The 22,756-nt window shown below is 41.9% G+C and overlaps 1 protein-coding gene across 15 annotated transcripts in view; it reads left to right on the plus strand.

Annotated features, from left to right (window-relative positions):
* The window catches only part of SNTB2 (syntrophin beta 2), a 116,445-nt gene that overhangs the window by 36,184 nt on the left and 57,505 nt on the right, over positions 1-22,756 (plus strand). For 14 of the 15 annotated variants that reach the window (XR_012429097.1, XR_012429099.1, XR_012429104.1 and 11 more), the window contains exon 2: positions 22,446-22,659. Coding sequence is in view for 5 of the 15 variants with exons in the window: in XM_045381519.3 (XP_045237454.2) it covers positions 22,446-22,659 (214 nt within the window). In the remaining 10 variants the exon portion in view is untranslated. Of the gene's footprint in view, positions 1-12,236; positions 12,323-22,445; positions 22,660-22,756 lie in introns of all 15 variants that reach the window. The other variant, XM_074027506.1, reaches the window with a different exon arrangement.

The raw sequence follows: 22,756 nt of genomic DNA on the forward strand, positions 1-22,756 counted from the left end.
TGTTGCCCAGGCTGGAGCGCAGTGGTGCGATCTCGGCTCACTGCAACCTCTGCGTCCCAGGTTCAAGCAAGACTCCTGCCTCAGCCTCCTTAGTAGCTGAGATTACTGGCACACGTCACCATGCCCAGCTAATTTTTCAAATTTTTAGTAGAGATGGGGTTTCACCATGTTGGCCAGGCTGGTCTCAAACTCCTGACCTCAGGTGATCCATCCGCCTCGGCCTCCTAAAGTGCTTGTGAGCCACTGGGCCCAGCTGTTTTGTTCTTATTACTTACAGTTCCTTTGTTTTGAGACAATTTTAGACTTAAAAGTTATAGAAATAATACAGAGTTTCCAGTTTCCCCTAATGTTAACATCTTGCATAACCATTATCATATCTAAGAAGTTTTTTTTTTTTCTTCTTGATACAGAGTTTTTCTCTTGTTGCCCAGGCTGGAGTACAATCCTGTGATCTTGGCTCACTGCAACCTCTGCCTCCTGGATTCAAACATTCCCCTGCCTCAGCCTCCCGAGTAGCTGAGATTACAGGCGCCCAAGCCACCATGCCTGGCTGAGTTTTGTATTTTTAGTGGAGTCAGGGTTTCTTTTTTTTTTTTTTTTTTTTTTTTTTGAGACGGAGTCTCGCTCTGTCACCCAGGCTGGAGTGCAGTGGCCAGATCTCAGCTCACTGCAAGCTCCGCCTCCCGGGTTTACGCCATTCTCCTGCCTCAGCCTCCCGAGTAGCTGGGACTACAGGCGCCTGCCACCTCGCCCGGCTAAGTTTTTGTATTTTTAGTAGAGACGGGGTTTCACTGTGTTAGCCAGGATGGTCTCAATCTCCTGACCTCGTGATCCGCCCGTCTCGGCCTCCCAAAGTGCTGGGATTACAGGCTTGAGCCACTGCGCCCGGCCGGAGTCAGGGTTTCGCTCTGTTGGCCAGGCTGGTCTCAAATTCCTGACTTCAGGTGATCAACCTACCTCAGCCTCTCAAAGCACTGGGATTTCAGGTGTGAGCCACCACGCCCAGCCAACATTAGTATGATGTTGTTAAACTACAGTCTCTTTATGGTTTTCACCCATTTTTCACTAATATCCTTTTTCTCTTCCAGGATCCCACATTACACTTTGTTGTCACGTTTCCTTTGTTTCCTCCAATCTGTGACAGTTCTTCAGTCTTGTCTTTTCTTTCATGACCTTGACACTTCAGAAGAATACTGGTCAGTGGTTTTGTAGAATGTCCCTCAATTGGGTTTGTCTTTTGTTTCATCATGAATATATGGAGGTTACACATTCTTAGGAAGGATACTAGAGAAGTGATGTATCATTCTCAGTGTATCATATTGGGTAGGGGTCGGGTATGACATCAATATTTCTTAATCTAGTCATGTAAACCTTGATTATGATTACTGTCATGTTTCTCCACATAAAGTTACTATTTTTCCCTTGTAATTTTTTCTTTTTTTTTGAGACAGTCTTGCCCTGTTGCCCAGACTGGAGTTGCCCAGGCTGGAGCGCGATCTTGGCTCACTGCCACCTCCGCCTTCCAGGTTCAAGTGATTCTCCTGCCTCAGCCTCCCTAGTAGCTGGAATTACAGGCTTGTGCCACCACCCCCAGATGAGTTTTTGTATCTCTAGTAAAGACGGGGTTTCACCATGTTGGCCAGACTGGTCTCAAACTCCTGACCTCATGATCCGCCTGCCTTGGCCTCCCAAAGTGCTGGGATTACAGGCGTGAGCCACCATTTCCTTTGTAATTAATAAATATCTTGGAAAATATGTTGAGATTATGCAAACACACAGTTGTTCTTTAAACTTTTGTCCAGTAATTTTAGCATAAATCAATGGATCTTGCCTGCAACAATTATTACTATCGTGTTTTAATGATGATTTTCTATTTATCTCATGCTTGCTACACTTACTAATGAGAATTCTTCTGTAAGAAAGAGCTGACCCTTCTCCTCCATTTATGTATTTATTAAATTATTTATATTATTGTGGACTCATGGATATTTATTTTATTCTGTGAGTTATACTCCTGTATTACTGTTATTTATTTTGATGCTCAAATTATTCCAGCTTTTGTTTTTATTACTTTTTCATTAAGAAAATTAATAAAACAAATTATCAGTGGATACAGTTATAGTATGTAGGTTTACCAATGTCACACAATATTACTTAACATGCAGTAGTTGATGTCTATTAACTCTGACAGTTCTCAGTTTACTACAGTGGAATTCATTAGTATGTGTTATGTAAGAATGAAGAGGGAAAGAACATGAAGACATCTTTGTCTTTTCTCTTTTCCTGAACTCAGTTAATTCTGCCTATTTGGTCTGAAAAGCTCTAATAACAATGAAGGCCTGGCAGTTACTTTTAGCATTTCTTTTATATAAAAAAGAGAAAAGAAAATTACCAAGTGTTTAAAGACATGGAAACTTGGAGGACTTTCTTGTTCCTAAGTGGTGACTCTGACTGGATGTTCAGGATGGAGTGGTTGCTGACCCTTTGAACACAGCTATTGTGCTGGGTTAATATTATATTTCCGTCTATAGTTTATCATTCAGGGTGCTGATCTAAAACAAAGCATCCGGTTTATCCAGCTAGTCCAGAACACATCCACTTAGCAACAAAAGTACAGATAAGGATTTCCTTGCACTTGAACTGCTACGGTTTTTTTGTTGTTGTTGTCTAGTGGGAATTTCGTTGTCTAGTGGAAGTTTTGTTGTCTAGTGGAAAAACATTAGTAAGTATTTTTATATAAGTATTTTTCAGTTATTTCATTTTATTTGCTGCTGTTACATCCAATTATGTGTAACATTGTATTTACACCTCTAGCATTTATCATGTTTTGCCTTATTATAATTTCTACTTTATTAGTTGGCCTATTTTAGGGGACATGTGTCTTGTCTTCCTCAACTAAACAACTTGAGGACAAAATTTGTGTGTCAGACATTTTAAAGATCCACATGCTTTGCACATAGGAGACAGTTGTTGAAAAGGGGGGAACATTGTAGCTCTTTTTGGTTTTGGAGAGGGAGTCTCACTCTGTCACCCAGGCTGGAGTGCAGTGGTGTGATCTTGTCTCACTGCAGCCTCCGCTTCCACCTCCTGGGTTCAAGTGATTCTCCTGCCTTGGCCTCCCGAGTAGCTGGGATTACAGGCGCCCACCTCCACACCTGGCTAATTTTTGTAGTTTTAGTGGAGATGGGGTTTCACCATGTTGGCTAGGCTGGTCTCAAACTCCTGACCTCAAGTGATCTGCTGGCCTCAGCCTCCCAAAGTGCTAGGATTAAAGACATGAGATGCCCGGCCTATGGTTCTTTTGTTTTTTGTTTTTTTGGGACAGAGTCTCACTCTGTCGCCCAGGCTGGAGTTCTATGGCGCAATCTCGGCTCACTGCAGCCTCCACTTCCTGAGTTCAAGCAATTCTCCCACCTCAGCCTCCCGAGTAGCTGGGAATACAGGCACCCGCCATCATGACCGGCTAATTTTTGTATTTTTGTAGAGACGAGGTTTCACTATGTTGACCAGACTCATCTTGAACTCCTTACCTCAGGTGATCTGTCTACCTCAGCCTCCCCAAGTGCTGGGTAACAGGTGTGAGCCACCATACCCACCCTATGGTTCTTAAGAGTAAAACAAAAATTTTGTTTCCTATCATTTGTGCTAGGGATAGATAAAAGCCTATATGTTGTGTTTGTGAGGCAAGGACTGACTTTCTAATAAGAATATTTTAATCCATTATTGACTCCTTACGATAAGATTTCATTTATCTTTCTTGCTTTTTTCTGAGACAAGATCTCCCACTGTTGCGCTGGAGTGCGGTGGTGGGATTGTGACTCACTGCAGCCTTGACCTCTCAAGTCAAGCAATCCTCCCACATCAGTGTCCTGAGTTGCTGGGGCTACAAGCATATGCCACCACACCAGGCTAATTTTTAAACTGTTTTGTAAAGACGGGGTCTTGTGATGTTGCCCAAGCTGGTCTTGAACTTCTGGGCTCAAGCAATCCTTCTGCCTTGGCCTCCCAAAATGTTGGGATTACACGTGTGAGCCATGGTGCCTGGCCCTAAGGTTATGTTTTTATGTAACTGCAGGAGCAAACTGCTCATTCAGAAGCCATTTGTTTAAGCTTATAATTGTTTACTAAGGAGAATTTTGCTCTTAATGGCAGATTTGTTTTAATAAGAAATTTAGCTGAATTAACCCCTCAGCAGATAAGTTTATACATATAGAGTCTATGTGACAACCTTCAGTATATGGAGAGAGTGACTGTGTCCCAAATAGTCATAAGCACTTAGTGGGGCTGACCAAGGGCCTTTTATTCAAATGGTTGCAAGAATCCGTAATCTAGAGCAATTAGCAACAACATTTAACTGAATTGTGTTACTCATGCCAGAAATACTTCTGAGAATTTCACTAGGACAGACAAAATTAGGACTGTAAAAGTATATCTGTATTTGTGCAGAATCTCTCATAATTAATCTAATCAATATTGACTGTACATCTGTGCATTAGTGATTCCTGCTACGAACTGTTTCTCAATGCACTGCCAATTTTTGACCGATGTATAACATTTATTTGTGCTACACCTCTGTATGCACATTGTTGCAGTAATGCCATATAGAGTGGGGTTCACCTTGCTTTAAGAGGTTAGAAGCAACCATAATTAATTTCAAGCCACTGTCACAGAAATATTGGGTGTGGACTGGAAAAAGACATGAATTTTGCTTTATGAATGTGCAAAAGAATGTATTCGGGACCTAATAGCTCTACACAAACTGCAATACAGTTCTGAAGGGTGACTAAGAAAAAAGTTAAAAAACTATGAATAAACTCTGTAGAAGTGATGTGTTGTAATTATTGTTGACTCTGTCTTGAGTTTTAATCCCTTCAGTGTCCCGTTGGTCAATTGGAAAAGACAGACAAAACAAAAACTGTGACATATGGCAGATGCCATGTCAGTGATATGTAGAGTGTTAGAGGAATATAGGTGAGGAAGGTTATATTTTGTTAAAATTGGTCTTTTCCTGAAGGGGAGACAAAGAATGGTTAGCTTGCTGTTTTTCTGGATTTTTTTTTTTTTTTCTAGATAAGTAAGATAGGGTTTCACTATGTCACCCAGGCTGGAGTTCAGTGGCATGATCATAGCTCACTGCAGCTTCAAATTCCTGGGCTTAAGCAATTCTCCCCTGTCAGCCTCCTGAGTAGCTTGGACTACAGGTGTGTGCCCCTATGCCTGAGCTTTTCTGGAGATACCTTAATTACCACGTCCAGATATTCTTTAATGATATAGTACATAATAACCTCACTCTGTAGGTTATGTTCAGTGCCTAATGTCTTTCAGACACTATTAAACAGTTTACTTTTATTAGTTAAGCTTCTTTAACGTCTCAGTTACTTGGTAAAATTAGTATTAGGGTTAATATTAGAATTTCATAGATTATGACCGGGCGTGGTGGCTCATGCCTGTAATCCCAGCACTTTGGGAGGCTGACAAGTGTGGGTCACCTGAGGTCAGGAGTTCGAGACCAGCCTGGCCAACATGGTGAAACTCCATCTCTACTAAAAATATAAAAATTAGCCAGGCATAGTGGTGCACACCTGTAATCTCAGCTACTTGGGAGGTTGAGGTGGGAATATCGCTTGAACCTGGGAGGCAAAGGTTGCAGGGAGCTGAGATCACGCCACTGCACTCCAACCTGGGCAACAGGGTGAGACTCCATCTCAAATAAAAATAAAAAAAAAAAGAGAGAGAAAGAATTTTGTAGATTATAAACTGAATTTTATTTTATTTTATTTTATTTTTTTTTTGAGACAGAATCTTGCTCTGTCACCCAGGCTAGAGTGCAGCGGCTCAATCTTGGCTCACTGCAGGTGCTGCCTCCCAGGGTTCACACCATTCTCCTGCCTCAGCCTCCCAAGTAGCTGGGACTACAGGCGCCCGCCACCACGCCCAGCTAATTTTTTTGTATTTTTAGTGGAGACAGGGTTTCACCACGTTAGCCAGGATGGTCTCGATCTCCTGACCTCATGATCTGCCCGCCTTGGCCTCCTAAAAGTGCTGGGATTACAGGCGTGAGCCACCGTGCCCGGTCAATATAAACTGAAATTTTTAGTGAAATTATTTGTCCAAAATCTCAAAGTTTATAATTGGAAGAACTGGAATTAAAATCTGGATCTGTTCAGTTTCACATCTTTGACTCTGTCCACTATGCTATACTCTCTCTGAAGCATATTCTGTTAATTATGTACATACACACTAAGTATATGTATACATACATACTAAGTATACACATACTAAGTACCTACAACCCTCAAACACAGGCCTATGTACCTTTTACACATTATCTCATTTAATCCCCCACAATAGCAGTTTAAGGGTGGTATGTTATGTTTTGCAAATGAGAAAACTGAGGCTCAGAGGTAATCTTCAAACCTCCCAACAGATAAACGGTAATATCAAGACTTGAGCTGAGGTTCATTTGAGTTTAAAGCTTGTTGCTGTACATTAATGATTTTACAAAAAATATCCAGAGAGCATCAATTGTAGATTAATGCAAATTCATTGTAGGGTATAAGATATAGAAGTAAGGCAATTCCATACTGATACCCCCTTATTTCTTCAGTATTTATTGAAGAGTGACTCCCCCAACATTGTTGTATTGTTTTGCTATTGAGTCTATTTCTGAAATTACTTTTCTGATAATTTTTTTCATTATTATTTGATGGCACTTTATTATTTATTTAGTGACAGGATCTCACTCTGTCATTCAAGCTGGAGTGCAGTGGCATGAACAAGACCCTGTAGCCTCCTCCACCCAGGCTCAAGTGATCCTCCCACCTCAGCCTCCTGGGTAGCTGGAACTACAGGCACGTGCCACCACACCTGGCTATTGTTTTTTTTTTTTTTTTTGTAGAGATAGCATTTTGCCATGTTGCCCAGGCTCGTCTTGAACTCCTGGGCTCAAGTGATCCACCCTCCTTGGCCTCCCAAAGTGCTGGGATTACAAGTGTGAGCCACTGTGTCCTGCCCGAATTTTTGTGTGTGTGTGTGACGGAGTCCCGCTTTGTCACCCAGGCTAGAGTGCAGTGGTGCAATCTAGGCTCACTGCAAGGTCTGCCTCCTGGGTTCACGCCATTCTCCTCCCTCAGCCTCCCGAGTAGCTGAGACTACAGGCACCCGCCACCATGCCCAGCTAATTTTTTGGAATTTTTTTAGTAGAGATGGGGATTCACCATGTTAGCCAGGATGGTCTCGATCTCCTGACCTGTGATCCGCCCACCTCGGCCTCCCAAAGTGCTGGGATTACAGGTGTGAGCCACTGTGCCCAGCCAAATTTTTTTTTTTTTTTTTTAAGAGACATGGTCTTACTCTGTCACCCAGGCTGAAGTACAGTGGTGCAGTAATAGCCCACTTCAGGCTGGGCGCGGTGGCTCACACCTGTGATCCCAGCACTTTAGGAGGCCGAGGTGGGCGGATCACGAGGTCAAGAGATCGAGACCATCCTGGCCAATCAGCATGGTGAAACCCCGTCTCTGCTAAAAATACAAAAATTAGCTGGGCGTAGTGGTACACACCTGTAGTCTCAGCTACTTGGGAGAGTGAGGCAGGATAATCACTTGAACTCAGGAGGCAGAGGTTGCAGTGAGCTAAGATCGTGCCACTGCACGCCAGCCCAGGTGACAGAGCAAGACCCTTCTCAAAAAATAATAATAATAATAATAGGTCACTTCAGCCTTTAACTCCTGGCTCAAGGGATTCTCCTGCCTAAGCCTCCCGAGTAGCTGGGACTACAGGCATGTGCTACCATGCCTGGCTAATTTTAAATTTTTTTGTAGATACATGACCCTACTATGTTGCTCAGGCTGGTCTCGGACTCTTGGCCTCAAGCAGTCCTCCCTTCTTGGCCTCCCAAACTGCTGGGATTACAGGCCTGAGCCACTGCATCTGGCGTGATGGCATGTATTTAAAAGTTAACTTTATAATAATTTATTACAGAGCACATGTTTATTATAGAAAGTCCAAATATTATAGAAATGCTTAATTTCTAAAATGGAAATTCCTGTAATTGCATTCACAAATATGACCACTGTTAGCTATTGTCTTGAGCACTTTATTAACATACTGATCTGTATATACTTTTTAAAAATATATCAAACTTAGAACTTGCTTTAATCACTTACCAATAACTCTGATACCCTTAATTTTATAGTATATGTCTTTTTTTTTTTTTTTTTTTTTTTTTGAGATGGAGTCTCACTTTGTCTCCCAGGCTGGAGTGCAATGGCGCGATCTCAGCTCACGGCAACCTCCGCCTCCTAGGTTCAAGTGAGTCTCCTGCCTCAGCCTTCTGAGTAGCTGGGATAACAAACAGCTACTACCAAGCCTGGCTAATTTTTTGTATTTTTAGTAGAGATGGGGTTTCACCATGTTGGCCAAGCTGGTCTCAAACTCCTGACCTTGTGATCTGCCCACCTCAGCCTCCCAAAGTGCTGGGATTACAGGCATGAGCCACTGCGCCCGGCTGGGTTCAGGTTTTCAAAATGTAGCCTCTACTTTAATATTTGAGCTGGAGACTAAGAGGAATATAAATTATTCCTAACCAAGCTGTTTCTTATGCAAACTGCCTTTCTCATTGCCTCTCCCTTAGTGAAAATGAAATTAAATAAAGTCTTATCTTTTCTAATTCTATACAGGGTCTAAACTTTTTTACTGTCACTGTCAACAATCTTCTCATTTGCTCTGTGTTTTGAAGTAAGCAGAAGGATATAAAACAAGTTGTAACACTGTTTCACATAAAGCAGTGCTGCTTTTTAGGGGAGAGAAGTATAAAGAATAGAATTGACTTTTAAAAAGATGTGGCCCACCAGAGGAGGTGGCTCACACCTGTAATCCCAGCACTTTGGGAGGCTGAGGCAGGCAGATCATCTGAGGTCGGGAGTTGGAGACCAGCTTGGCCAACATAGAGAAATCTCAACTAAAACATATAAAATTAGCTGGGCGTGGTGGCGCATGCCTGTAATCCCAGGTATTCAGGAGGCTGAGGCAGGAGAATTGCTTAAACCCAGGAGGCGGAGGTTGCAGTGAGCTGAGATAATGTCATTGCACTCCAGCCTGGGCAACAGGAGTGAAACTCCATCTCAAAACAAACAAACAAACAAGCAAACAAACAGACAAAACAGATGTGGCCTAGAAAATAAATATAAATCTTAACACTAAAAACCAAAAAAAATATGTAATTTGAAGTGATTGTTCAGATGCAGTGTCTCCCAGATTTTCAATTAATTATATAAAGAATTTTAAACAAACATACTTACCATATGGCAGTTTCCACAGGGAAATTTGCTGGTAGCTGTCTTCCTTACAAAAACATTTAAAAATGCAAACTGAAGATATTTAAATTTTTTTTTTTTTTTTTTTTTTTTGAGACGGAGTCTCACTCTGTCGCCCAGGCTGGAGTGCAGTGGCCAGATCTCAGCTCACTGCAAGCTCCGCCTCCCGGGTTTACGCCATTCTCCTGCCTCAGCCTCCCGAGTAGCTGGGACTACAGACGCCCGCCACCTCGCCCGGCTAGTTTGTTTTTTTTTTTTTGTATTTTTTTAGTAGAGACGGGGTTTCACCTTGTTGGCCAGGATGGTCTCAATCTCCTGACCTCGTGATCTGCCCGTCTCGGCCTCCCAAAGTGCTGGGATTACAGGCTTGAGCCACCGCGCCCGGCCTAAAACATTTTTTATAAAAAATTGAGAAGCTTGCATATTCTTTTGTAGTTTGAGGAAACATTCCAAAGAAAAACACTTTTTAAATTCAGTTAAGAAATATTTACTTTATAAATGACCAAGAACGAGTTCACTATATTAGATCAGTAGTTAAAGAAGTTTACCAAGGAGAATTTATACAGTAGATAGTCAAAACCCCATATTATTTATCTTGCTTGTTATTCTACATTTGTATATATAAAAGCATGAATGCTAATACTTTTGTATAAAAGTAATAGATATTCAAGTTAGACTTTGATGAGGCCTAAAAAATACTGGGGCTTTTTTTTTTTTTTTGCCAATTTGTATAAATTCATTCTAAAAGTCTTTTTTCTTTTTTTTTCTTTTTCTTTTTTTTTTTTTTTTTTTTTGAGACGGAGTCTCACTCTGTCGCCAGGCTAGAGTGCAGTGGCGCAATCTTGGCTCATTGCAACCTCTGCCTACTCGGTTCAAGTGATTCTCGTGCCTCAGCCTCCCGAGTAGCTGGGACTACAGGTGCCCGCCACCACACCCAGCTAATGTTTGTATTTTTAGTAGAGACGGGGTTTCACCACGTTGGCCATGATGGTCTCGTTCTCTTGACCTCGTGATCCGCCCACCTCAGCCTCTCAAAATGCTGGGATTACAGGCGTGAGCCACCGCCCCCGGCCAAAAGGCCTTAATTTTTAAATCCTGAAATTTTAATTTCTGGGGACAAATTTCAGAGCTACCTTATTTCACTATAGCTCAGAGGTTTAAAATTATACTTGAATTTTTTTTGTTATCCCAGTAGTAATTTGAGATCTTCAGAAAAGGATATTTCTCCTACTTTTATTGATTTGGACCAGAGCTTAGATTGGAACAGAGAAGGAAAGATGGATAATGAACTGAACTGAAAATTCCAAGATCACCATAAACCTAAACCACATCTTATAAATCTGGGAGACACTGCTGCTTCTTAGGGCATTTTTGGTTTTCTTGTTGACAACTTTTCCCACCCTCATGCCTAGCAAGAGGAAAGGAACTAACTTCACAGAGTTAAATGACAAGGCAATAATGGAAAATTAAGTATGACTTTAGATATGCTGGTACATCAAGAACTCAAATTCTATTTGTGTGAGATACGAGGTTCTGGTGACTGTCCTGTAACTCTCCACTGTTATCACAAATCACCCCTCCCAGTTCTTCAGACAAAATAAAAGCATAAAGAGACATGGATTTCCTGCTTTTAAGTAGAAGAAAATAATAATATCCTGCATTTGTTGAGACAGGAGATCAAGATTGGGTGGGCATATATACCATTTTTCACCTATTAAAATAGCAAGGGTTATTTTAAGTGGGATTACTTCATGTTGGCAAGTGTACTGACGTGGACATGCTTATATATTGCTGGTGGGGGTATAAAAATGGTACAGATTTTTGGGGGGAGCAATTTGGCAGTACGTACCATGATCCTTAAATATTACTTTGACCCACTAATTTCTCCACTGAAAAAGATGTTCAGTGTAGTGTTAACTAAGTTCCCTGGCCAGGCATGGTGCCTCAATACTTGTAATCCCAGCACTTTGGGAGGCTAAGGCAGGAGGATCACTTGAGGCCAGAAGTTCAAGACCAGCCTTGGCAACATAGCGAGACCCCACTGTCTCTGCAAAAAATAAAAAAAATTAGCCAGGGACAGTTGTGCATATCTGTAGTCCTAATTACTCAAGCGGCTGAGTCAAGAAGATCCCTTCAGCCTAGGAGTTTGAGGCTGCAGTGAGCTATGATTGTGCCACTACACTCTGACCTGGACAGCTTGTTGTTTTTTTTTTTTTTTTTTAAGACAGAGTCTCTCCCAGGCTGGAGTGTGTGGCACAATTTTGGCTCACTGCAGCCTCCGTCTCCTGGTTTCAAGCAATTCTCTTGCCTCAGCCTCCTGAGTAGCTGGGATTACAGGCACACGCCACCATGCCTGGCTAATTTTTTTTTTCCCCAAAGTGGTAGGATTACAGCAGGACCCACCATGCCCGGCCTTCAGCTTGGTTCTGATGAGTGGTTTGGAACATCCTAGCCAGTTTTAATTTTATGTAGAATAGATGAGTGGGTGTCTTCCCTTCTTGTTCACTTCCTGGGTCTAGAACTATCCTAAGCATAAATGTTAAGTGGTATCTCAAAACCCCTGTAATGTGTATCCATATTATAGAAACAATATTGAGTAACATCTTGTTCAAGCATTAGCCAGTGTGATTGCCTTTCAGAACACTGGGCTTTTCTCTGTAGTTTCTATATAGGTGGAGAAAGGAGTTTTTTAGAGACCTTAATCACTGTAAATGTCCTTCAGAATACCTGTGAGAGTCCTAGAAATGAGACCAAAGTGGGGGAGGGGGAAACTAAAAGGAAGGGAAAGGAAGAAAGGCGGGAAGTGGGGAACAGAAAGAAAACAAACAAAACGAAAAACCCTGGCACCAATATGACAGCTTCAAACTGCTGTATCCCCAGGGCTAACAACATAGTACCAGGAATTTTTTTCTCTGCTTTCAGGCCTATAATGAGGAAATTTCTGTCTGACCAATATCAGGGGCACATCAGCTGCTGTACTAAGTTTCTTCACATATCCTGGAATTGTGGTGAGTTTGAACCCATTAGCTACCACTTCTACAACTGTTCTTGGAGTTGTGTGGATGCAGTCCAATTAGATATATAGAATTACTGGTTTATCTGTGCTAGATCTTAGTAAGCTCCCATTACTTTTGCATTAGGATTAATAGAGGTGGAATTTGAGATGTGCTTTGGGAATGGGTATGATTTGGACACATGGAAGTGAAGAAATGAGCGAATCAATATAAATAAGGATACAGGAAAAGTCAGAATATACCTTTCTGCAAGTAGTTTACTGGGTTGTGGTGGCCTGTGCTTCTGCTTGGAATCTTTTGGTGGGTTTTCTTGTGCAAGCATTTTAAGTAGTAAGATGTTTGAGGGGACAGAAGAGAAGAGATGGTTGGAAAGATGAATTTATACACAAGGCTTTGGACTACATTCTTTAGACAATAGGAAACCATAGAGACTCTGAAATCAGGAGTGGTCTGGTATGAGTTGGGTTCTAGGACAATCAACCTGGCAACCTTGTGTAAAGGAATGAGAGAAGGGAAGAGGGTCTGGGCGAGGAGATCAGTTAAGAGGCCAGTGCAGACACAAAGGGACAAGTATTGTATGAGTCCACCTATGTGAAGTACCTAGAGTGTCAAACTCATAAGGACAGAAAGTAGAATGGTGGTTGCCAGAGGAGAAAGGAATGGGGAGTAATTGTTTAGTGGGTATAGAGTTTTCGTTGGGGAAAATGAAAAAGTTCTGGAGATGGCTGGTGGTTTCACAACAATGTGAATACTTAATGCACTGAACTGTACATGTAAAAAAAAATGGTTAAAATAGTAAACTTTATGTTGTGTATATTTTACCAATTACCAAAAAAAAAAAAAAAAAAAAAAAAAAAAAAAAAAAAAAGCAGCAGCACCATTACAGTGGCTGTTCTGGGTTAACCAAGGAATGTTGGCAGTGGAAACTGAGGGGAGTAGGTAGGCTAGAGAACAATTTCAGATGTGATTTGGCACCTGATTAGATGTAGTGGATAGGGACAGAGAGTGGTCTGCAAAGGTTTAGAGAAGCATTTTCCAAACCTTGATTGAGCATGAGAATTAACCACCTGGGCAACCCTTAATAAAATACAGAAGAGTGTGCTTCACACCAGACTAACTATAGTACTGGTTTAGATCCTGGGTGGCGAGAAAGATGATGCTAATCCTAATAACTACAAGAGTGAGCACAGGAGCAGGGGATAAAGGATGACGATTAGTACTTGTTTGGATATGTTGAATCTGAAGGATGGGGCAGTACCCAGGTGGTGGGATTGGGGCCAACAGGAGATACTGGTTCTAGAGAGCTGTGTCAAACTAGAGATCCAGCAGAATGCTGACAGGGATGAGAGGACAAAGTGAGAAGTGCTAACATCAGAGCCTTAGGGAACACCTAGATTATAGGGCTAGGAGGAGAAAAAAGGCACTTAAAAAATAAATGGCCAGAAAGAAGGAATACAAAACAGTTGGTACAGTGCATTGCCATACATATTGGAATGGTCGAGCATAAGGATTGAGAAAGGGCCTTTGGATTGGGTGAGAAAACATTAATGACCCTTTAGAATGCTGTTTTAATTCAGAAGAGATTAAGGAGTGAAAGGAGAGAATAGAAACAATAAGCAGAAATTGTTTTGTTTTGATTTTCAAGGAATGGTGAAGGGAGGGAAGAGCCAAGTCTGGATTCGTCAGGTCAAGGGAGTGCTTTTTCAGTTGGGGTAAACTTGGTACTATTTTAGAGACCAGTATTTCTTTCTTTCTTTTTTTTTTTTTTCGTGGCAGAGTTTTGCTCTGACACCCAGGCTGGAGTGAAATGGCGTGATCTCAGCTCACTGCAACCTCCGCCTCCTGGGTTCAAGTGATTCTCCTGCCTCAGCCTCCCAAGTAGCTGGGATTAGAGGCGTGTGCCACCATGCCCGGCTAATTTTGTATTTTTTTAGTAGAGACGGAGTTTCTCCATGTGGTCAGGCTGGTCTTGAACTCCCGACCTCAGGTGATCTGCCCGCCTTGGCCTCTCAAAGTGCTGGGATTACCGACGTAAGCCAGCATGCCTATTAAGCCAGTATTTCTATGGAGCACTTGTGTTTCGTGGATCTTCTGCCTACCTCCTACCTCCTTTTCTCTCCCGCCCTTTGATGATGGAGTGTCTGCTTTCTCTTCCATACTTACTTCCTTGCTTGTGCTGAAAGTCTTCCATTGACCCTTCTAGGTCTGCTCCTTCTCTACATGCCATCTGTCCCAGGATACTGACCTGCATGGACAACATCAGCAGACTTCCTTGGCCTTTGGTTTTTGTTGGGTTTGGCCAATGTAGAGCCCCAGTAGGACATTGGAGGAAAGAAGGAGGAGGGTGAGATTGGAGCATTTATCCCCTTGGCACCCAATTTGAATCTGGCTGAATTGACTGAAAGTCCTGCTCCTCTCATGACTGTCTCTGTAGGGCTCTTTTCTTCTGGGTTTGATACCCACTTTCTTTCCTAGTTCCTTCAGGCCTAGGGGTGGAAACAGCCACTCTGTTAATAGCCCTGGGATACTACACTCTATTTTCCCATGTGGTTTCCCTGAACTCTGCCCATACCTTCATAAGTTGTCCCTCTATTAAATCCTTTACTATGGTTTCCTGCTGGGATCCTGACTGATACAGTGATCTTATCCAGTTTCATGGCATTAAATAGCAACCATATGCTCATAGTTCCCAAATTCATGTTTCTAGCCTACACCCATTTCCTGAACTGCAGGCTTATACATCTAGCCGCCTGTTAGACTTGATTGTGTAATGTATGTCTCAAGTTCCTGATCTTTCTTCTAAACCTGTCAAGGGGAACTCTATCCTTCTGGTTGTTCAGGACAAAAATCTTGACATTATCCTTGACTCTTCTTTTTGTCACCCCCTTATGTAATCTGATGTAGAATCTGGCCACTTCTCACCACCTCCACTACTATTCCCCTGGTCCAACTCCCATCATCTCTCATCCCTGATAACCCGCTAGCTGGTCTTCCTGCTTCTGCTTTGGCCTTCTTTCATTCTATTTTCAACATAGTGGTCACTTGCTCCTGAAAATCTCCCAATAGCTTCCCATTTCAGAATAAAAGCCAAAGTCCTTGCCATGACCTAAAAGGCCGTACATGGTCTGCCTCCCAGCCCCGTTGCCTTTGTGACCCTATTTTTTACTCTGTCCCCCTCACTTATCCAGCTCCAGTTACTCTGGGCCTCCTTACTGCTTTAACACTGTCTCCCTGGCTAGAATGCTTCTCCCAGATATTTGCATGGCCAACTCCTCTATCTCCTGAAGTCTTTGTTCAAATATCTTCTTAATGGCTTACCCTAACTACCATATTTAAAATTACAAACTGACACCCCAGAGGCAGCATTTCCTTCCCTTGCTGTGTTTCCTTTTCCCATCACACTTAACATCTTCTAATATACTGTATAATTTACTTATTTTATTTTGTAATTATCATACTGTAAAATTGAATTTTTTCCCTTAAGGTATACAATTCTATGAATTCGGACACATATATAAATTATAACACCTACATAAATTCTTGTAACTGTCACCACAATCAGGATACAGGACCGTTCCATGGTTTCAGAAAACTCTGTTGTGCTACCCCTTTATAATCATATCCTTTCTTACCCCTAACCCTTAGAAACCACAGAATTTAGTTTTTTATTCTTATTTATTTATTTATTTTTGGTCAAGACAGGGTCTTGCTCTGTTGCCCAGGCTGGAGTGCAGTGGCACATTCTCAGCTCACTGCAACCTCCGCCTCCCAGGTTCAAGCCTCCTGCCTCAGCCTCCTGAGTAGCTGGGGTTACAGGCATGCGCCACTATGCCTGGTTAATTTTTGTATTTTTAGTAGAGTTGGGGTTTCACCATGTTGGCCAGGCTGGTCTTGAACTCCGAACCTCAAGTGATCTGCTCACTTTAGCCTCTCAAAATGCTGGGATTACAGGCATGAGCCATGGTGCCTGGCCAGAAACCACTGAATTTTTCATCATATAGTTTTTTCTTTTCAATAATGGGATCATATAACTTTTGAGACTGGTATAATGCCTTTCAGATTCATCCAAGTTATTGAGTTATAGTTCATTCCTTTTTATTTCTGAATAGTGTTCTATTCTATAGCTGTATCACAGTTTATCCATTCACCATTGAAGGAAATTTGGGTTGTTTCCAGTTGTGGTACTTACGAATAGAGCTGCTAAGAACATTAGTGTACAGGCTTTTGTGTGAATGTAAGTTTTTATTTCTCTAGAATTTCATTAAATTTTTAATTACATCTTTTTTGCATACTTTATTCACTGACTAATAATTCTACGTCCCTAAAACTATTCCTGGTATATAGTAGGATCTCAATAAATTAATGAATATGCTATGTTATTTTAGAATGAAGAGGGAGAGTGAAAGAGTCACTCTGAACTCATTCAAGGTTCATGTCACCAGACTCTAGACTGCAGTCTACTCAAACCCCAAATGGCCAGGAGACTTGAGCTGAAAGACACCTGCAAGTTGAGAATGTAAAAGACTTTTTACTCAAAGTAAAGCAATTCCTTCCTCATGTTTTTGGTGGTCATTTATCAGGCTCCTGACTTGAGAGAGGAGCTTGGGATGAGGTTGGAGAGAATCCTCCTGAGAAAATAGTTTAACAGTGACTGTCAGCATAGCTCATTCCTGTGCAGAATACACAGCCAGATCTTCCACTCTGAGAATAATCCAGGAACAAACTTGCTTGCAAAAGCAGGGGAAATAATGTTGTGTGACTAACTTAGTTTCACTTAAACTGATAGTAAAGAACACCAGTTGGGACATGAAAAATGTAAGAGTTAGAGATAAAGAGGAACATAACGATTATATGAGAAGTTGATGTTTATAAAATAGGTTGATCCATTTATCCAAATATGTGTGTTTGCAGCCATAGGCTGTGTCTGTGCTATTTTGTATCTTTTTGGATAAGGTTTTTTTTTTTGTTTCATTTTGTTCGTTTTTTTTTTGAGACGGAGTTTTGCTCTTGTTGTCCAGGCTGGAGTGCAATGGCATGACCTTGGCTCACTGTAACCTCTGTCTCCTGGGTTCAAGCAGTTCTGCCTCAGCCTCCCAAGTAGCTGGGATTACAGGCACCTACCACCACACCCAGCTAATTTTGTATTTTTATTAAAGATGGGTTTTCGCCATGTTGGCCAGGCTGGTCTCGAACTCCTGACCTCAAGTGATCCACCCGCCTCGGCCTCCCAAAGTGCTGGGATTACAGGTGTGAGCCACTGTGCCCAGCCTGGATAAGCTGCTGCTGCTTTTTTTTTTTTTTTTTTTGATGGAGTCTCACTTTGTAGCCCAGGCTGGAGTGCAGTGGCACAATCTCAGCTCACTGCAACCTCTGCCACCTGGGTTCAAGCAATTCTCCTGCCTCAGCCTCCCCAGTAGCTGGGATCACAGGTGCCTGTCACCGCACCTGGTGAATTTTTATGTTTTTAGTAGAGATGGGGTTTCACCATCTTGCCCAGGCTAGTCTTGAACTCCTGACCTCGTGATCCACCTACCTCAGCCTCCCAAAGTGCTGGGATTACAGGTGTGAGCCACCATGCTCAGCCCCGGCCTAGATAAGCTTTAAAAAGCCAGGGTGGGCATGGCGGCTTAGGCCTGTAATCCCAGCACTTTGGGAAAGGCCGAGGTGGGCGGATCACTTGAGTTCAGGAGTTGGCGAGCAGTCTGGCCAACATGGTGAAACCCCGTCTCTACTTTAAAAAAAAAAAAAAAGCCACTTAACAGGTGGGTTCAGTGGCTCATACCTATAATCTCAGCACTTTGGGAGGCCAAGGCGGGTGGATTGTTTGAGCTCACCAATTAAACACCAGCCTGGGCAACATGGCGAAATCCTGTCTCTACTAAAAATACAAAAATTAGCTGGGTATGGTGGTATGTGCCTGTAGTCCCAGCCACTCAGGAGGCTAGGAAGGGAGGATGGTTTGAGCCCAGGAGGAAGAGGTTGCAGTCAACTGAGATCATGCCACTGCACTTCAGTCTGGGTGATAGAGCCAGACCTTGTCTCAAAAAAAAAAAAAAAAAGCCACTTAACTAGTGTTCAGTTTAAAATCAGATGCTGCCTCATGCCCCAAACATGGAACTCTTCATAACCTTATTCATTAGAGCTTAAAATTCAGTAAGAATCAGCTGGATTCTGGATCCCATCCAGTGCATTATAGTATTTGAAGCCTCAACAAGATTTCAGTTTACAGGTCTTTCATGTTTAAAGTTTGAGCAAGAGGCTGGTTGGTGGCTCATGCTTGTAATCCCAACGCTTTGAGAGGCTCAGGTGGGAGGCTTGCTTAAAGCCAGGAGTTTGAGACCAGCCTGGGCAAAATAGCAAGACCTTGTCTCTACAAAAAATTTAAAAATTAGCCAGATGTGTTGGTGTGTGCCTGTAGTTGCAGCTACTCAGGAGGCTGAGGCAGGATCACTCGAGGCCAAAAATTTGACATTACAGTGAGCTATGATTGTGCCACTGCACTCCAACCTGAGGGACAGAGTGAGACCCTGTCTCAAAAATAAAATTAAGATAGAGTTTGAACAAGGTTACAAAATAAGTTTTCTTCATTTCTTAAATAACTTTTTAAAATAAATGCTATGGACTTAAACAAAAATTTTAAATACACACAATGACATAAAGAAAAAAATGCAATCCTATACCTGTATATAAGCACTATTGATATTTTGATTAAGATGTCTTCCAGACATCTTTACAAGTACATGTGTACAGTACATGTATGTGTTTTTGTCACTCTAAAGAAGAGAAGGGATCACAGTAATGCTTTTGGGGTGGGAGGAAGCCCCCTTCACATTCAGTAAAAGGGATACATGAGACCGGACGCGGTGACTCACGCCTGTAATCCCAGCACTTTGGGAGGCTGAGGTGGGCAGATCACGAGGTCAGGAGATTGAGACCATCCTGGCTAGCACAGTGAAGCCCCATCTCTACTAAAAATACAAAAAATTAGCCGGGCGTGGTGGCGGACGCCTGTAGTCCCAACTACTCGGGAGGCTGAGGCAGGAGAATGGCGTGAACTCAGGAGGCGGAGCTTGCACTGAGCTGAGATCACACCACTGCACTCCAGCCTGGGCAACAGAGTGAGACTCTGTCTAAAAAAAAAAAAAAAAGAGGGGGATACATGAATGGAAGAAAGAAAATTAGCTTCAGCATCTGAACACTGAAAACAGTTTGTAAACATCGGTGTTTGATTAAATATTTTGAGGATTATCTTCAACTATCAGGAAAAATGAAATGATTCTGAAATATGTTGTGGGTTCTGCGTTGAACTGAAAGCTCCATGTGGGGGTGTAAAGGCTCTGCTTATCCAGCCACATGTCCAGGTTAAGGCCTTAACATAGGACTTAACCTGGTTAAGTTAACCTGTTAACTTCTGTTAAGTTAACAGAAGACTGTTAACTTTTCGCCATTCCCAAACTTCAGGTACATTAGAAACAGATGTCCATCCACAGCTCTTCTGCCATTATGGATGGCTCATTAGATGGGGGTATGGACTGCATTGCCATCACCTCAGATAAAATTCATTGCTCTGTTAATAAGGCAATACATAAATTGTATGCATATGTCTGTTTTTGTTTTAGGACGTGTATAGTAATCAGTTCAGTGATGCTACTGTGTGATTGAATGAACTTCTGAGTAGATCATTGAGGGTTCTTTTCTAACCACTATATTATTCAGTGATTCATTTAGAATGTCTTTAATTTCCTCCAGTTGGTAGCCCAGTAGTGTACTGCCTTAAATGTTCAAAAAGCATGCCTCTGCCATTTGCAGTACCTGGAAACCTTAGGAATTTCTGCCAAAGTTCTTCAAAGCATAAAGCTAAAAAGCATGTGTTGAAATGCCTGAGTCAGCTGCTCGAGGGATATACTGACTGCACTCCTGCTGATTTTTCTAGGGTAAAAAAAATCTCCTTGGTGACCTGAGGCAGCTAGCTTTTACTTTACCCAGAAGCACATGTATTATAACTATGCACAAACAGCACAGAGATATACTACATCTAAATGCTAGCATTGGAATTGTTATATTTTCTATTATTATACCTAATTTCAGTAAATCTTTGTGTGTGTGTGTGTGTGTGTTTTTTTTGAGATGGAGTCTCACTCTGTCGCCCAGGCCTGGAGTGCAGTGGCGCGTTCTCGGCTCACTGCAAGCTCTGCCTCCCGGGTTCACGCCATTCTCCTGCCTCAGCCTCTGGAGTAGCTGGGACTGCAGGTGTCCACCACTACACCTGGCTAATTTTTTGTATTTTTTGTTTTTTTTTTAGTAGAAACAGGGTTTCACCATGTTGGCCAGGATGGTCTCGATCTCCTGACCTTGTGATCTGCCCACCTCGGCCTCCCAAAGTGCTGGGATTACAGGCGTGAGCCACCGCGCCCAGCCTAGTAAATATTTTTAAATAATGTTTAAGAAAATAACTTTAACTCTTCTACTGATTACCATTAACATTTTTTAACTCTTCTCTAACTTTGTAATTTAGGGAAGGAAAAAGAAAGGTAGCTACTGTATTTATTGAATGTTTAGTATGTGCCTGAAATTTTTATTTGCTTAGTGTTACTCTCATTTTGTAGATGAGGACCTCAGAACAGTTAAGGGTGGTCACATAGCTTTGAGTAGAAGCACAGTTAGGTTTTGAAACAGGTCTTCTTGATTACAAAGGCATCTCTATGACCACATCATGCTGTAGAATTAGCTATCAACTATTAGGCCAATAAAAGACTATCATCAACCTTATTAAATAAAGAAAATCAAGGCACAGCACAGTAAGCATAATATACTACCATATGTATGATCAGATATACATGCACGTGTATGTGTTTACTTTCATACATGCTTGGCATACCAGGCATCTCTTTGAATGGTTGCCTCCAGGAATGGAGACAGGGTAGCTAGAAATCTGGACTTTTATTATAAAACCTTTTATACCTCTTGAGTTTTGTTTTATGTGCATATTTTACTTATTCACAGGAGAAACTCTGTGTACCACTGTGCCCAGCCAGTTTGTCTAGTTTTTGAAACAAGAACACCATGCCTCAAGTGATAGTAATTGTAGTCATGACTGAAGTAAAAGAAGTTTCATGAGTTTTAAAATTGAACTTAAAAAAGCTTTCTATTTACTAAAAGCTTGATTTTCATTTGGGGCTACATTAATGGAAACAGAGTATTTTGAACAAGCAAGCGGGATCAGTTGAGTTGGCTTTGTGCTTATTAGATCATACCTTATCTTGAATATGCTTTATTTTTGCACTTTTAAGAACTGTAATGATTTTAAGAACTGTAATGACCTGTTTACATAGCTGTCTCCCCTGCAAGGCTGGGCATTCCTTGAGGGATAGAATCCATGGCTCATTTGCCCTCGTGTCCTTACTAGCTAGCCTAATTCCCAACACTTGATAGGTAGCTAATAAAAGTTGATTGAATTGAATGGAAATAGAAATACTTGGCTTAATATGGGGAGGAGAGAGAAGAGAAAAATCTGTCTTCAGATAATTATAGAGTTCTCATGTAAAAGAGAGATTAAGTTTGTTTTATATGACTTGAGAAGACAGGGAACCAATGGGTAGAAGTATGGAGAAGTTTCTAAAGGTTGAGTCGTCTAAAGCCTAGATGGGTCTGACTTTGAATCTATCTCCAGCGGATTCATGGCTCTTTAACTTACTTTTTTTCCCCCACTTTTTCTTTGTTTGTTTTTGAGGCAGAGTCTTGCTCTGTCGCCCTGACTGGAGTACAATGGCACAATCTCGGCTCACTGCAACCACTGCCTCCTGGGTTCAAGCGATTCTTCTGCCTCAGCTTCCTGAGTAGTTGGGACTACAGGCGTGTGCCACCACGCCCACCTAATTTTTTGTATTTTTGGTAGAGATGGGGTTTCACCATGTTGACCAGGCTGGCCTCGAACTCCCGACCTCAAGTGATCCACCTGTCTTGGCCTCCCAAAGTGCTGGGATTACAGGTGTGAGCTACCGCGCCCAGCCATTTCCCCCACTTTGTTATAGATATAGCATGTATGTGAATACTTTAGTTATCATTTATTATAGGAAGCAAAATTACTAACCACCTTCTTTGATTTTTTTGTTCATAGTCAAGTTCATCCGAGAAGTAACACCATATATCAAGAAGCCATCATTAGTATCAGATCTGCCGTGGGAAGGTGCAGCCCCCCAGTCACCAAGCTTTAGTGGCAGTGAGGACTCTGGTTCGCCAAAACACCAGAACAGCACCAAAGACAGGAAGATCATCCCTCTCAAAATGTGCTTTGCTGCTAGAAACCTAAGCATGCCGGATCTGGAAAACAGGTGAGGTGTACCTAACAAGATCATCATACCTACAGCTTTACAAACTTAAGGACATGTTGCAGTATTATATGACTCTGTTAACTTAATTATACAGAGG

Source organism: Macaca fascicularis, chromosome 20, assembly GCF_037993035.2.
Source record: "Macaca fascicularis isolate 582-1 chromosome 20, T2T-MFA8v1.1".
Classification (NCBI taxonomy): domain Eukaryota; kingdom Metazoa; phylum Chordata; class Mammalia; order Primates; family Cercopithecidae; genus Macaca; species Macaca fascicularis.